The sequence below is a fragment of the Rana temporaria genome, chromosome 5 (genome assembly GCF_905171775.1).
Source record: "Rana temporaria chromosome 5, aRanTem1.1, whole genome shotgun sequence".
NCBI classification, from domain to species: domain Eukaryota; kingdom Metazoa; phylum Chordata; class Amphibia; order Anura; family Ranidae; genus Rana; species Rana temporaria.
Window position 1 is genome coordinate 211,044,779 of NC_053493.1, and position 15,752 is coordinate 211,060,530.

The 15,752-nt window shown below is 43.3% G+C and overlaps 1 protein-coding gene across 1 annotated transcript in view; it reads right to left on the bottom strand.

Moving 5' to 3' along the window:
- The window catches only part of LPCAT1 (lysophosphatidylcholine acyltransferase 1), a 243,208-nt gene that overhangs the window by 123,083 nt on the left and 104,373 nt on the right, over positions 1-15,752 (bottom strand). The window contains exon 2 of the mRNA XM_040353529.1: positions 9,509-9,651. Within this exon, the coding sequence (XP_040209463.1) occupies positions 9,509-9,651 (143 nt within the window). The remainder of the gene's footprint in view (positions 1-9,508; positions 9,652-15,752) is intronic.

Sequence of the window (15,752 nt, forward strand, 5' to 3'; positions counted from 1 at the left end):
TTTTTTCGTGACTGCGGCATTATGGCGGATACATCGGTCAATTTTGACACATTTTTGGGACCATTGTCATTTTCACAGCAAAAAGTACTATAAAAAGTGCTATAAAAATGCAATGTTTACTGTGAAAATGACAATTGAAGAGTTAACCACTAGGGGCGCTGTATGGGTTATGTGTGACCTCATGTGTGTTTCTAACTGTAGGGGGCGGGCTGGATGTGTGACGTTACCGATCGCCTTTCCCTATATCAGAAAACAATCAGTGACATAGCCACTGTGAAGAACGGGGAAGGTGTGTTTACACACACACCTCTCCCCGTTTTTCAGCTCCTGTGACCGATCGCGGGACATCCGCGGGTCCCATGGAAAGTTTTCTTTAACTTAATGCATAGAATGCATTAAAGGTACAACACCTTAAAGCGGAGGTTCACCCTAAAAACATGTGTATAACATTACATTCTGCATACTTCCAACATTTACAGTATGCTGTTTTTTTTTGCCTTACATACCGTTTTATTGCCATTTTCCACCCGGCTTCCGGGTACACACTCCCACGGAAGTAGGCGTTCCTATGCAGAGGCGCAGTGTCATGTGGGACTTCGCCCAGATGATTGACGTCTTGAGAAAAATTTCCCCTCGACGGATAAGGCGCGTCACAAGTTTCCGAAAGTAGCTGAACTGCGAGTCGGCTCTATACGGCGCTTGCGCAGTCAGCTCTACGCGGCTCCTAGTCGGTGCGCAGGCGCCGTATAGCGCCGACTCGCAGTTCGGAAACTCGTGACGTGACATGAGCATTTCAACACATGGGATGAACACTCTAAAGTTGACTTCAAAGCACCATCCCTCATTAGTTGAATGGCACTCAGCAGTGTGGGGGGGCAAAAGAGGCAAGAGGTGATTTACACATGCAGCTTTTTTGGTATACTTTAGAAAAGTTTAGCAACAGGTTCACTTTAAGTAGGACTGCAGGAGGAAAAACCACACAACGCCAATGTGAAGTTTCTCAATTACAAACCAACAAGTTGGAGACAGAACTGTGACACAGGAAACTGGAAAGCAATTGGCATGCCAAATCACAAACCATTTGGAAAGGAGAATAGTTAAAATATACAGAGGATATAAAGTCTACACACCCCTGTTAAAATGTCAGGTTTCTGTGATGTTAAAAAAATGAGACGAAGATAAATAATCTCAGAACGTTTTCCTCCTTTAATGTGACCTATAAACTGTACAACTCAGTTGAACAACAAACTGAAATCTTTTAGGTGGAGGAAAGTAAAAATAAAAAATAATAAAATAATATGGTTGCATAAGTGTGCACACCCGCAAATGAATACTTTGTTGAAGCACCTTTTGATTTTATTACAGCACTCAGTCTTTTTGTGTATGAGTCTATCATGGCACATCTTGACTTGGCAATATTTGCCCACTCTTCTTTACAAAAACAATTCTGTCAGATTGAGAGGCCATCTCCTGTGCACAGCCCTCTTCAGATCACTCCACAGATTTTCAATGGGATTCAGGTCATGCTTCGCGGTGGGCATGGTGTTCTATTGGTGATGTGCAGTGTTTTTGTGCCAAACTGATCTATTGGAAATATGGCCAAAAAGTTCAACCTTGGTTTCATCAGACCACAACTCATTTTCCCACATGCTTTTGGGAGACTTTAGATGTGTTTTTGCAAACTTTAGCCGGGCTTGCATGTTTTTCTTCGTAAGAAAAGGCTTCCGTCTTGCCACTCTACCCCATAGCCCAGACATATGAGGAATATGGGAGATTGTTGTCACCTGTACCACACAGCCAATACTTGCCAGATATTCCTGCAGCTCCTTTAATGTTGCTGTAGGCCTCTTGGCAGCCTCCCTGACCAGTTTTCTTCTCTTCTCATTAATTATGGAGGGATGTCCAGTTCTTGGTAATGTCACTGTTGTGCCATATTTATCCACTTGATGACTGTCTTCACTGTGTTCCATGGTATATCTAATGCCTTGGAAATTCTTTTGTACCTTTCTCCTGACTGATACCTTTTAACAATGAGATCCCTCTGATGCTTTGGAAGCTCTGTGCGGACCATGGCTTTTGCTGTAGGATGCAACCAGGAAAGACCTACTAGAACAGCTGAACTTTATTTGGGGTTAATCAGAGGCACATTAAATGATGGCAGGTGTGTACTGACTCCTATTTAACATGAGTTTGGGAGTGATTGCTTAACCACTTGGCATCCAGCCTATTAACAAAAGACGGCCATTGGGGGGCGCGCGCGCCCGCCCCATCACTGAGGTGACGATGCGCATGCCTGGCGGCCGCGATGTCCGCCCAGCACCCGCGATCGTCGGTTACACAGACAAAGACGTGGATCTGTGTGTGTGTGTAAACACGTCCTGTCAGGGAGAGAGGAGACTGATGCCGTGTCCCTTGTACATATGGACACAGATCGGTCACCTCCCCCAGTCAGTCACTTCCCCCCACAGTCAGAAACACTATGCAGGGTACACATTTAACCCCTTCCTCGCCCCCTAGTGTTAACCCCTTCCCTGCCAGTCACATTTATACAGTAATTAGTGCATATTTATAGCACTGATCACTGTATAAATGTGAATGGTCCCAAAAATGTGTCAAAAGTGTCCGCCATAATGTCGCAGTCCCAATAAAAATCGCAGATCGCCGCCATTAGTAAAAAAAAATAATAATAATAATTGTCCCCTATAAAACGTTTGCGCAAACCAGTCGCTTATTGTGATTTTTTTTTTAACCAAAAATATGTAGAATAATACTGTAAGGGGAGTCCCTTTTTGGGCATAGGATGACTGAGAACTGATATCTCGGATTACATGATATGGGACATTAATAATAATTCATATATTGCAGGATATCTTGAACTATTACAAGTTGTTAAAGTCTCACTCCAACAGGTCAATGTTTCATTCAATGTGGGGACACATGCTTTTGAGATGTTAATTGAGTCTGCTCCTAGACATTCCATTGTGTGATGCTAATACTGTTTTGTGTGTGGAATGTAGTGATTAGGTCATGTTAATTATGTCAGACCGGTGCCAAAACGTCTGACATAGGAATGTGTATTATGCAGGTGAATCGCTTATTGGTGGAGTCCGGACGTCTGTGGGATAATTAACTCCTCCGAATGTCATTATCTAAAAGAATGTGATTGAAGCCCCATTGTGTGATGTGTGGTTGGAGGGTGTCTTTGTTCCTTTGATTACTGTAAAATGTTTGTACTGCATATAAGAAAAATAAGGTACCATTAAAAGTATTCATTTGTTTGACTCAGAAAGAACAGAGCTTGTCTCGTCTTAATTCAGGGGAATTCTTATGGAATGGATCGGGTCTGCTGGATGGTTGGGCGGTCGTGGGGCGATGGAATGGAATATCGTGAACGGTGTTAACCCCTGACCGTTACAAATACGTATACGTCTTTTTTTTTTTAAATTGGGATATTTATTATAGCAAAAAGTAAAAAATAGGCATTTTTTTTCAAAACTGGCGCTCTTTTTGTTTCTAGCACAAAAAATAAAAACCGCAGAGGTGATCAAATACCAACAAAAGAAAGCTCTATTTGTGGGGAAAAAAGGACGTCAATTTGTTTGGGAGCCACGTCGCACGACCGCGCAATTGTCAGTTAAAATGACGCAGTGCCGGAAGTGGAAATTTCGCCTGGGCAGGAGGGGGGTATATGTGCCCAGTAAGCAAGTGGTTAAAGGGGTTATAAATATATATATATTTTTTTAAATAACAAACATGTTATACTTACCTCCACTGTGCACCTTGTTTTGCACAGAGTGGCCCTGATTCACGTCTTCTGGGGTCCCTCGGCGGCTGTCTCTGGTCCTCCCTGCAAGAACTCCACACATTAAATGCGAGCTCCCTCGCATTGTGTGGAGTCCTTGCGGGCGCGCTCCCGTGATACAGCAAGCAGCCATAGCCGCTCACTGTATAACTCAGCCCCTCCCCCTCGTCACGCTGTGTCATTGGATGTGACTGACAGCATCGCTAGCCAATGGCTGCGCTGCTTTCAGTGAATCCGTTCTAGCCAATTAACGGCCAGGCTAAGCGGCGAAGAGGATATCGGGGCCGAGCGCGGGACTTATGGGAGGTCAGGTAAGTATAACGGGGGGCCGGTATTGTCAGAAGTTTTTTCACCTTAATGCAAAAAAAATTACCTTTACAGCCCCTTTAATTCTGAACACATTATTTTCATTTTACATTTTTACGTCCCCCAAAAGGTTTTAGTTTGTTTATCAATTGAGTTGTATAGTTTATAAGTCACATTAAAGGTGGAAAGAGTTCTGCAATGATTTATCTTTGTCTCATTTTTTTTTAAATCACAGAAACCTGACATTGGTGTGTTTAGACGTTTTATATCCACTGTATTTAATCTATACAACTATTCCCTGGAGTCTTGGGCTGGGGCTGGGGCAGAAGAGGCTAGCTCAGGCATGCTGAGAGCCAGAGTCAGCAGAGGGAGGCAGGAGAAGTGGGGGGGGGGGGGGGCAAACGGCATATTGATCCCCTCCAATTTCCATCTTTAGCCACTGAATGCCTGAATGGGAGGGGGAGTAGAAAAAACAGGTATTCAGTGGCTGCAGAAGGAACACGGAGGGTATTGTTTTCTCTATATGCTGCCCTCCTATCAGGTTACAGGGGATAATCTGAATGAACTTAAAGTTTGCGAACGTTGGAAACATCACACACACACACACATTTACTTTGATGACTTCTATGGCACGTAGTCACTATGTATGCCCTGTGAGTAGGTACTGCTGTCACACATTTCACAGAGCCTGCTTTCTGAGAGGAGGAGTTTCAGGAGGCGGAATCAGTACAGGAACAGTACAGGAATCAGTAAAGGAACCATTGCTAGCAGGTAGTAAGGTTACCATGGGATATGTTGTCCTTACAGATTGAAGGTAAACTGCGTGTGTGCCCTTTGATAACGTAATTTATGACGAAACATGTCAGGGCGGAGCCACGCACTGATGTCACCGCGTTCAACGTGACCCCGGAAGCACGGGCGTATGTTTTTTAGGGTTTTTTTTGCTGGCAATTTTTAATTGTATTCTTATTTTTGTAAACTTTTGTTACCAATTTTAATAAACCTGAGTGGTTACAGTATTACACCATCTTGAGCCCCCTTCTTTTTTTCTGTTTCCCATGGGACACCGAGTTCAAGTCCAGGAGCAGACCGCTTTTTCTCCCATAGAGGGCGAGAACCCATCCAAGGGATACATCGGACGGGATAAGCATAGCCGTTGGGAACCATTAGGAGCAGAGCACCATACAGCCCCAGGATCTAGTCACCCCGCAAAGGGTCATTTGCAGGCTTTCACGACCTCGTCTAACAGGGGGTCCAGCAATTCCGGTAAGGGCATATACTCACTCTCCTTCCTGGTGCAGCCGTGAGGAGCAGCTACTTTCTCACGTTTGATGCTATCAACATTCTTTAGAATTGGACTTTAATTTGTGTATTAATTAACTTTTGGACTTGGTTTATTTATTTTTTTACACCCTTTTTGGTCTGGTTTTTAATTTTTATTCATTCAATATTTATTAATTATGCACAATTTAGATCACGTTGTGTTATTTAATATTTAGCGCAACCTTATTCTTTCCCTTTTACAACTGCAGATAAGAACCTGCAAAGCATGCAGGGAATCCAGAAAGATGTGGAAAGAGATGAGCAGCAGACAGGCAGCATTCACCACATGAAAGGTGAATGTTCAAGTAACTTTATACTAGATGAATCACAAATATCTATCATTTGTATTGCTTTTACAATGATTATGTTATATAACAAAAATGTATGCTGTGGCCGCAGATTAGACTTAAAGTGGAGTTCCACCCTGAAAAAAAAAAATTTTTTTTTTTTTACTTACCTGAAATAGCTGTTGCTATGCGGAAGTCACGAATCTGCCTCTTCACCCTCCGCGTTGGATCCTTTTCCTCCTCCCACACTCGGTTTCTTCTTGTGAATGGGGCGCGCTGCATTCTGGGAACTGTGTATCCCAGAAAGCATCCGGTCCATTCACAAAGTGCTGCGCATGCGCAGTAGGAAACGGGCAGTGAAGCCGCACGGCTTCACTGCCTGTTTCCCTTAATGTGGATGGCGGCGCCTGGAGCTGCCGCACTGCTGGTTGCATGTACCCTTTATGCAAGAGGGCATGGAAAGTCCTATGACCTTTGGGCTGTAAAGCTTGTAGAGCTGAAGATAATAGGTCCTAAATATGTCTGAAGCTTTTCATTTATCCAGATCTTGATGAATCTAATAGTAGCCAGTCACATTCAACTGGAAAATTTCTGTGATGTTGAAGATGTTTCATTGCTTATCCAAGCCTTTAATTCTAACACGTGTCAGAAACATGTCTAAGCATTTATATCCACACAGGTAGCCCTGACACTCTGATACAACTACCATAGAAAAGTAGTTGTGTCTAAGGATGGGAGGTGTTAAAATTGTGGAACCACCCTGTTCTAGTTGCAAAATCCCAATCTTGGTTTCAGAAGGCTTCATTAAATTGATGGGATTATCATTAATGAAGCCTCCCTGATACCAAGGACGAGATTATGTAACTAGAGCATGGCGATTCCACAATTCCCTGCATTCATAACACACAAAATGTTTCAAAGCCTGTCTGCAGGTCTACACATACACACATTTCTTGTATATAATGTCACAAGGTACACAGTTGAAAGGGAGGCCATGGCTCGGTGCACTCACTAGTATGTTACGCATGGACAATGATAGGGCACTCCACTTGTAGTTTTGATGTGACGGATGGTTCAGTGGAGCAAAGGTGAACCATGGAACAAAGTACAATAGCTGGGTAGCACCCAGAACTAAACTACGGGGTTAATTTCAGTATCCTGCTACAAAAAAAATGTAACCACTGGCCAGCAGTCACCTGAAAAAACTAAACTTGCATAGAAGATTGTTAATAGCTCAGTCCTACAAATCAATCTAGTCATTAACCACTAGCTGTAGCAAATGATCATTAAACCAATGGGAAAAAATGTCTCCCAATGGAGTAAGCTATACGATCGGCATGTTGTTGCTATCAATCTCTCGTGATTGCACATTGCTCTATTCATGCGAGATTGGTTGCTACAAGAAGCTGCGATGTTAAATCTCTCAGTAACAAGGAATTCAAAAAATCGCCCATGTAGCTCTTTGTTATATGCAATATCAATCATGGCTGCCCCCGTGCACTTTTATAGATGCATAGATAAACATCTATTTGGACACATGTATAAAATAAAACATTTTAGGGCAACATACGCTTTAAGGCCCAGATCCACGAAGAACTTACGGCGGCGTATCTATTGATACACCGCGGAAGTTCTACGATGCGCCGGCGTATCTTTGTTATGTATTCACAAAACAAGATACGCCAGAATGTGGGCTAGATCCGACTGACGTACGTCTTAGTACGCCGTCGGATCTAAGGTGCATATTTACGCTGGCCGGTAGGTGGCGCTTCCGTTGATTTCCGCCTAGAGTATGCACATTAGCTAGATACGCCGATTCTCAAATGTACGTCTGCCCGGCGCATTTTTTACATTGTTTGCGTAAGGCTTTTTCCGGCGTATAGTTACCCCTGCTCTATGAGGCGTACACAATGTTAAGTATGGACGTCGGGCCAGCGTCAAATTTTTTACGTTTTATGTTGTTTGCGTAAAACATTCGTGAATAGGGCTTTGCGTAAGTTACGTTCACGTCGTCTAGGCATTGAGCGGGCGTAATTTAATTTGAAAATTCGACACGATACTGAGCATGCGCGCGCATGCGCCATTCGAAAAAAGCGTTATTTACGTGGGGTCATGCTTAGTTTACATAAAAACACGCCCCCCTGTTCATTTGATTTAGGCGCGCTTACGCCGGCACATTTACGCTACGCCGCCGTAACTTTAGACGCAAGTGCTTTGTGAATACAGCACTTGCCTCTCAAAGTTGCGGCGGCGTAGCGCAACTACGATACGCTACGCTTCCTGAAGACGGTTTAACTGAAACGTGACGTCGAGGCGGTATCCGAGCGCACACGCATAGCCACGCACTTCCGGTCTCACTGGTTGATGGACAACTAGCGGTGGAACGCACGCTAGTGGACCAGGACGCGGCCATCTCTTATCTTGTCTTACTATCCCCACCACCTACAGCCTCAGTGCCGGGAACGGGCACCAGCAACAGTAAGAGGCCATTTGGTATTGTAATTTTAACTTTTGTATATTAAATGGTTTTACACTATGGTGGTATCCTTTCTCCTTTCTTGGTACACCATTTGCTGCAATCGCTGACTTTGGAATCCAATGAGACCCTGCTGATCCTCATTTAAAACAAGCCTGATCGACCATATTTTAAGTAATCTGGTCAACACCGTGTGGTAAGGAGCCATCCATTATTATTCTGGTGACCTATAGGTGAAGGCGGATCACTTCTTTCTCGCACTTTGGCTATTTTGAAGATTCACAAGCACTTTAGCATTTGCACTTTTCCCTGCGATTTGGGATTGGATTATTTGCATTTTGCACCTGGACTTGATACAACACTGGATCCATTTTGCACTTAACTATTTATTTGCTGGACATTCTTTTAAAAAATATTTTTTTTTATTTTTTTTTAATATTTTATTTATTTTCCACAGCATTTGGCACTATTGTACTTATAGAGTTTAGACTATAATCTGTTTGGTTTTTCACATAGATTTGGGTACACAGTTACACTGTGTACTACTCAAACGCACATTGTGACACGCATCCACTATTTTGATATAGCGCCCCTCACCTCACTATACAAGATACGCTACGCCCGCTTATATTTACGCCCATCTACGTGGATCTGGCCCTAAATGTTTATTAGCTGTAGTCTGTTCTTTTTTTTTAGGTCTTACGGTATTTCACTGAAAAATTCTTGGTGATCTCTTGGTCCCCCTTCTTCCCTTTTTATACTTGACCACAGCAGGCACAGAAGCAGACACATGCTGGCGTGGTCAGGTTGTGTTCCAATTCTTTCTATTAAAGATTCATGCCCACACAAAATGTGCCCGTTCCTTCTGTATTCTTTTCATGGGTGGGGGGTATACCGTCCATACCCCTCACCCATAATTGACAGCGGCTCCTAGCAGGATCACAATAGCAGACACACCTTCTGGGACAAAGGCGCTCACAGATGGGGAATATACTTGTCAGCTGTGTGTTGTAATACACTGCCCGCCCACATGTCCTCTGTATTGCTGCCAATGATTGATAGCAGCCTCTGTAGAATGAACACCTTCCCAGCTGCCATATGTAGTACACTGCCTGCCCCCCCCTGTATAGCTGCCACTCCCCCTACACATTGACAGTGGCCCCCAGCAGGCACACACAGATGAGGAACAGAATGCATAAAGCTACCACTTATGCAAGAAACACAACATAAGCCGTCTGAGTGTGTGGGACGGTTTGGTTATTTTTGTGTAAATGAAAATAACCCAACATATGAAACTTGTTAGAGCGTACTTACCTTCTCCACCAGGACATGGGCGACTCAAGTTCTTTCCCTGTACGACCCATAGCAGCAGCAAAAGCAACCGGCCAGGCAAGGAGCATCATAAAAGCAGCAAAGAACAGACGGATGGGAAAGAGAGTCACCGACATGAAGGCAATCTACAAGACAAAAACAATAAGCTTGTTACATTACTTACTGTAGGTTGCTAATATTTTATTTATTTTTTAAAACATTACAATTTATACAGGACCTACAAAACAAATCGCGTAGCCAAAATCAGATGAACATTTTCATAAGTTCATCCATGCCAAGTAATAGCCCTTGTAAAAAGGTACTTAATCTCCTCTCAGAATTTACAGTACTCCACCACCACCAATGCCTTCAGTGCCTCTCTCTCCATATGGCTGGCCTCATCTTTATTTAGGAATCAGCACCTACTTGCCTAACTGATATGATGACTGAGATGCATTAGTCATGTAAATCCGAGTATCTGCAGTTCCTTGCTGTGTTCACAAATGTCGGACACAGATCAGCCACCCACCGCTGCAGTCTCCAATTTTACTCCTCCTGCCTGTGTCAAACTGATGACTTCATCAGCCTATTCAAAGCAACTTGACTTGACTGGAGGATTAAAGATGTTAAGGTAGAGAGTTTTTTATTATTCAATATTAGAACATGCCAATAAATGGAGACATGTAAAGTTCCTGAAAAGTAAATTTGATCTACCTAAAAACGTAAAATGTAAAGTGTTAAAGACTTGAAAATGTTTTTTTCAATAATAAAACATGTTTTACTGATCTGCAGCCCCAATCCTCCTCTTCTTGGTTCCTCCCTTTCTTTGTGTGGCCCCATAGCAAGCTGGGTGCAATGGGGGCACAGGCGTGTGCTCGCTCTTGAGCTGTGTGTATGTGGAGCTGCACTCCATAGACACACACAGCGCAGCTTGGCCCCTTCCTCTTCGCAGATTTGGATGGACAACAGCAAGAAACATTGGCCCTGTGTGCAGAGGATGAGAGAAGAGATCCAGCCATGCACAGCACTGGATAGATTGAGCACTCAGGTAAATATTTAGGGAGGTGGGGGAAGACAGCAAAATGTAAAAAACATTTGTTTTACCTTAAAAAAAAGGAGAAAATTAAAAAAAAAAAAAAAAACACAACCACACAGATGTGCATCGCATACTAGGCCAGGGTTTGACAAATTTGCTTAGAATCTAGGAGCCAGCTAAAAAAGTTAGGAGCCAGAAAACGCACCCCGTCCCGACGAGCTTGCGCGCAGAAGCGAACACATGTGAGCAGCGCCCGCATATGTAAACGGTGTTCAAACCACACGTGTGAGGTATCGCCGCGATTGGTAGAGCGAGAGCAATAATTGTAGCCCTAGACCTCCTCTGTAACTCAAGACATGCAACTTGTAGATTTTTTTAAACATCGCCTATGAAGATTTTAAAGGGTAAAAGTTTGTCGGCATTCCACGAGCGGATGCAATTTTGGGTATGAATTACTCGGCGTAACATTATCTTTCATAATATTAAAAAAAATGGGGATAAAACTTTACTGTTGTCTTCTTTTTTAATTAAAAAAAGTGTAATTTTTTTCCCAAAAAAGTGCGCTTGTAAGACCGCTGCGCAAATACAGTGTGACAGAAAGTATTGCAACGATCGCCATTTTATTCTCTAGGGTGTTAGGGTAAAAAATATATATAATGTTTGGGGGTTCTAATTAGAGGGAAGATGATGGCAGTGAAAAAATAGTGAAAAATGACATTAGAATTGCTGTTTAACTTGTAATGCTTAACTTGTAATACCAACGGCCACCACCAGATGGCGCCAGCTCACACAAGGAAGAGCTGGGGACTTCACAAAAAAATAATAAAAAAAATAATAATTTTGCCCACCTTTCAAGCAAAGTCGCCAGGAGGCTATTTCTAGTCGCCATGGCGACCGGGATTTTTTTGAGCCCTGCCGATACTAGTATCGGGACAACCCTACTTAAAACGGAACCATTCATCTTCACCCAGTCTTCCTGCTGGGTTTGCAGGCTTTGGCTGTTTAAATGGCAGAGTCGCGTTGACGTCACTCCCACACATGCCGTCAATTGAGAGTGCAGTGTGCATGCTCCGGAGACGTCACCGGCTGCTACTAAAAGTAAATATCGCCTAAACGAGGGGTCTCCAAACATTCTAAACAAGGGGCCGGTTTATTGTCCTTCAGACTCTTGGAGGGCCGGACTTTGGCCAGCAGGAATGAACGTTTTCCTGGCATCAGTGGGAGTAAACATCTGGTATTAGGGGGAGGAATTGTGCCTCATTGCTGGTATCATAGGGAGGAATAGTGCCCCATTAGTGGTGTCAGTGGGAGAAATGGTGCTCCATTGTCGGTGTCAGATGGCAGAATAGTGTTTTGTATCAGTGGGAGGGTTAGTGCTCCAAGGCCAGGATAAAGGCAGTCAAAGGGCTGCAGTTTGGAGACCACTGTCCTAAACCAAGCACATTTAGGAGATATTTACTGTATCTACAGGGAAGCCTTATTATAGGCTTATATGTAGGTACAAGGAAACAAGGGGGCTTTACTGCCACTTTAATGCAGGGAATGCAGGAAGGTTAAAAAAAAACAAAAAAAAAAACAAAAAAACGATTTGCCTGTAGAATTACCAAATAACCCTGCTGGTTTACAGAAGGCTGACAAATCTTTTAATTTCCTTTTAGAACAAGAAGATGAAGCGAAACAAGGTCAAATGTGTAATACCAAGATAAGCTTATATAAATGTTTCAAAGGGGCAGTTTACAAACTGGCTGCCATTAAGTAAAACACATCACAGGGCTTTGCACCCTTTTACCACGATACAGTACAGTGAGCGAGCAATGTCACCCTAGGATAGAAAATGTGTTGATGGCAGGATCACCAGAGGAAAATGTAGGGAAAAGTCTAAAATGCCACCACATTGAAAAACTGGTAAGCTACGGTAAAAACCCAAAAACAAAAATGTATAAAACAAGCTTCCAGTAAATTATACCCAATTTTCCCAGTACTCGAGGTTATTGGAGATTTGCAGTATGTAACAAAGTACTCTGGAGAATTGCCTGAATCCAAGCCATTGGCAGAGGAAATGCTCTAGCGCAGACATTATCCACAGAAACATTAGTGGTTATATGACCTATAACAAAGGGGATTCCCAAGTCACACACCACTATGAGATCATTTCACTCAGCAAACCACCACTACAATTATAAGGCCCCTTTCAGACGGACGGATAGAATGGTGCTTTTAGCTGCGGATTTTCAATTTTTCTACCGCAGCTAAAAGCACACAATGTTTTCCTATGGCCCCATTCACACACAGCGTTTGCGTGCGATTACGTTACATGCGGTTTGGTGCGAATAGAAAAAATTGAATTGAATGCGTCCAGCTGCGATGTAGCGCAGCTATATGCACATAACCGCAGGTAATCGCAGTCTTTTTTGTCAACTGCGGATAGCAGCGTTTTAGAATTCAAGGGACCCAAACAAAAACAAAAAAAAAAAAAATTGTTGCTATGGAAATGAATACCGCAGCTAAACGCAGCCGCAGTTAAACGCACGTAAACGCATGTAATCGCAATGTGCAAATGCAGCTAATCGCAGTGCCTGGAGCCTTGAATTTCACAAAACATTTGTAGTGCTTTTAACTGCGGCAAAACAGCCGTCCGTCTGAAAGGGGCCTAAACTGTTGTATGCAGTTAGTGTATTGTTGTTACCCTTTTAGATGCTTACCACAATGTTTACAGGATAGGACCTCAAATTTTATTGCATTTGCATGCACTTATGTTCCAGTCAGAGTACTTGTAAAAACAACGTCTTTTAGACCAAACTAATTTTATTTATTTTTTTTACAGTAAATGGAGGTATAGTATGATATCCTAAAGGGTCAGTGCATCCAATAAATTAAGAGCTATTGAAGGTTCCTAATAGGGTTGTCCCGATACCACTTTTTTAGGACCGCCGATACCGAATACCGATACTTTTTTTTAAATGTGTCCCCAAATGCAGCCATGTCCCCCCACAGATGCAGCCATGTCCCCCCACAGATGCAGCCATGTCCCCCCCATATCCAGCCATGTCCCCCCCATATCCAGCCATGTCCCCCCCCCCATATCCAGCCGACGGCAGCGGTGCAAGTATTCTATTTTGGTATCGGGGGTATTTGCGGGAGTACAAGTACTCCCGCAAATACTCGGAATCGGTCCCGATACCGATACTAGTATCGGTATCGGGACAACCCTAGTTCCTAATGGGCTAAATCGCCCAGCAACTCAAAGGCAAGATCTCTCCACTGAAGTATCATCGCACCTTCCTAATAACACGTCTCATCCATCCAGTTGCAATCTCTGTAATTCAGTAAGCAATGTTTGAACTTGCCCCTAAAATGCAGCAATGGATGGAGGTCCTAGGAACTCCGCAGGAAAATTCCAGCAAGATGACAAAAGCCAGTTGTGATGGGAAAATAAACCCACCCGCGCCTGGCTAAATCTGATCAGCTTCAGGTGGAAAATAACCACTTCAATTGAAAAGATCTCATTGAGCCCTGGTTCACATTGAAGCGATTTGTGAGATCAAATCGCATGACAAGTCGCAGACTACTGGCAGCAATGGCACTGCTCCAATCGGTGCAACACCAATTTGCAAAAGTAGTTCCTGCACCATTTTCGCCAATTTCAGGCGTGACTTCAACAGACAGACATATGTGTATAAAGCCACACAGATGTCTATCTGTAGCACCTGAAATCACGCTGACCTTGCTACTTTGAAATCGTGCAACTTCACTTGAAGTAGCATCAATGTGAACCAGGGCTTAAACTGAAATGCAAATGACAGCAGATTTAAAATAATTATTTTCTTTTGCCTGGTTTAAGGTTGTGGATAGCGCTAGACTAAAAGAGTAATAAAAAAAAGAAGGTTAAAAAAAAAAAAAAAATCACAGCTTTATAATTCTTACACTTGGATAAATAATGAAGTCATATTTAAGCATGGCTCTTTGAAGAATGGGTATTGATATTATCCCAACGATCTAATTGAACAGCTGGCACACAGCGGTTTATTTTCACACATTACAGAAGGCATAGCTATTCATTCCTTTCACAAGGCTGGTCCATGACTGTGCTCTCTTGGGAGATGGCAGACAGACATTCACACACAGTCAGTAAGCCTCAGTTATGCATTAATGTACACATCTTTAGACAGGAAGGTGGCAAAGTTTACACATGCTGCTGCTGAAGCTGCCAGACAGACTGTAGCGGGGTAATCAGCTCCACCAAGCTTCCCGCCAGATAACCTTTACTTTCACATGCATCTCTGATACAAAAGGAATAAAACCCTGGCAGTCTGCTTATCCAACAAAGTAACAACTCACTTTTTGGAGCCTTCCAAGTGCAAATTACCTGTAGGTGTGATTACTACTACATTACAATAGCTACAAAATCACACATTAAAAGAATAAAATGCTTGAACTTAAAGGGCTAGCACACTTATTATATTCAGAGACAACTTCTTGAATTAAATAAAGAAGCATCCAAGAGGTGCTGGGACTTAAACCGATTCTAAAGCTTGTTTATACACATACATCTCCTCTTCTAGGGTCCCCCACCACAGCTCCTGGCTCCTCTTCGGAGAGTGCCCCATAGCATGCCACTTGCTATAGGGATACTCTTGTGGGCTCAAGCTCAAGCCATGCTACCGGTGTCCATAGACAGAAAGACTGCTCTTGGGCACAGAATCGGATCAAGATCGGGCTCAGGTAAGTATAAGGGGGGGGGGCTGGGGGATCCTAATCACAGAAGATGATTTTTTCACTTTCACCTAATGCAGAAACTGCATTAAAGGAGTTGTAAATGCATTCTATGCATTAAGATAAAAAGCCTTCTGTGTGTAGCAGCCACCCCAGCACCCCCAATTACCTGAGCCCCATCTCTGTCCAGCGATGTCCACAAGTCCCTTGACCATCAGGGACTCTCCCTCCTGATTGGCTGAGACACAGCAGCACCATTGACTCCCACTGCTGTCAAAGTCGGTTAGCAAATAAGAGAAGGTCTGAATGGACACACTGAGCTGCAGCTCGGCTCCGGTGCCCCCATAGCAAGCTGCTTGCTGTGGGGGCACTCGACAGGGAGGGGACAGGAGCTGCAAAAAGAGGGACCCGAGAAGAGAAGGATCAGGGCTGCTCAGTACAAAACTCCTGCACAGTGCAGGCAAGTATAAAATATTTGGTATTAACAAAAAAAAAAAA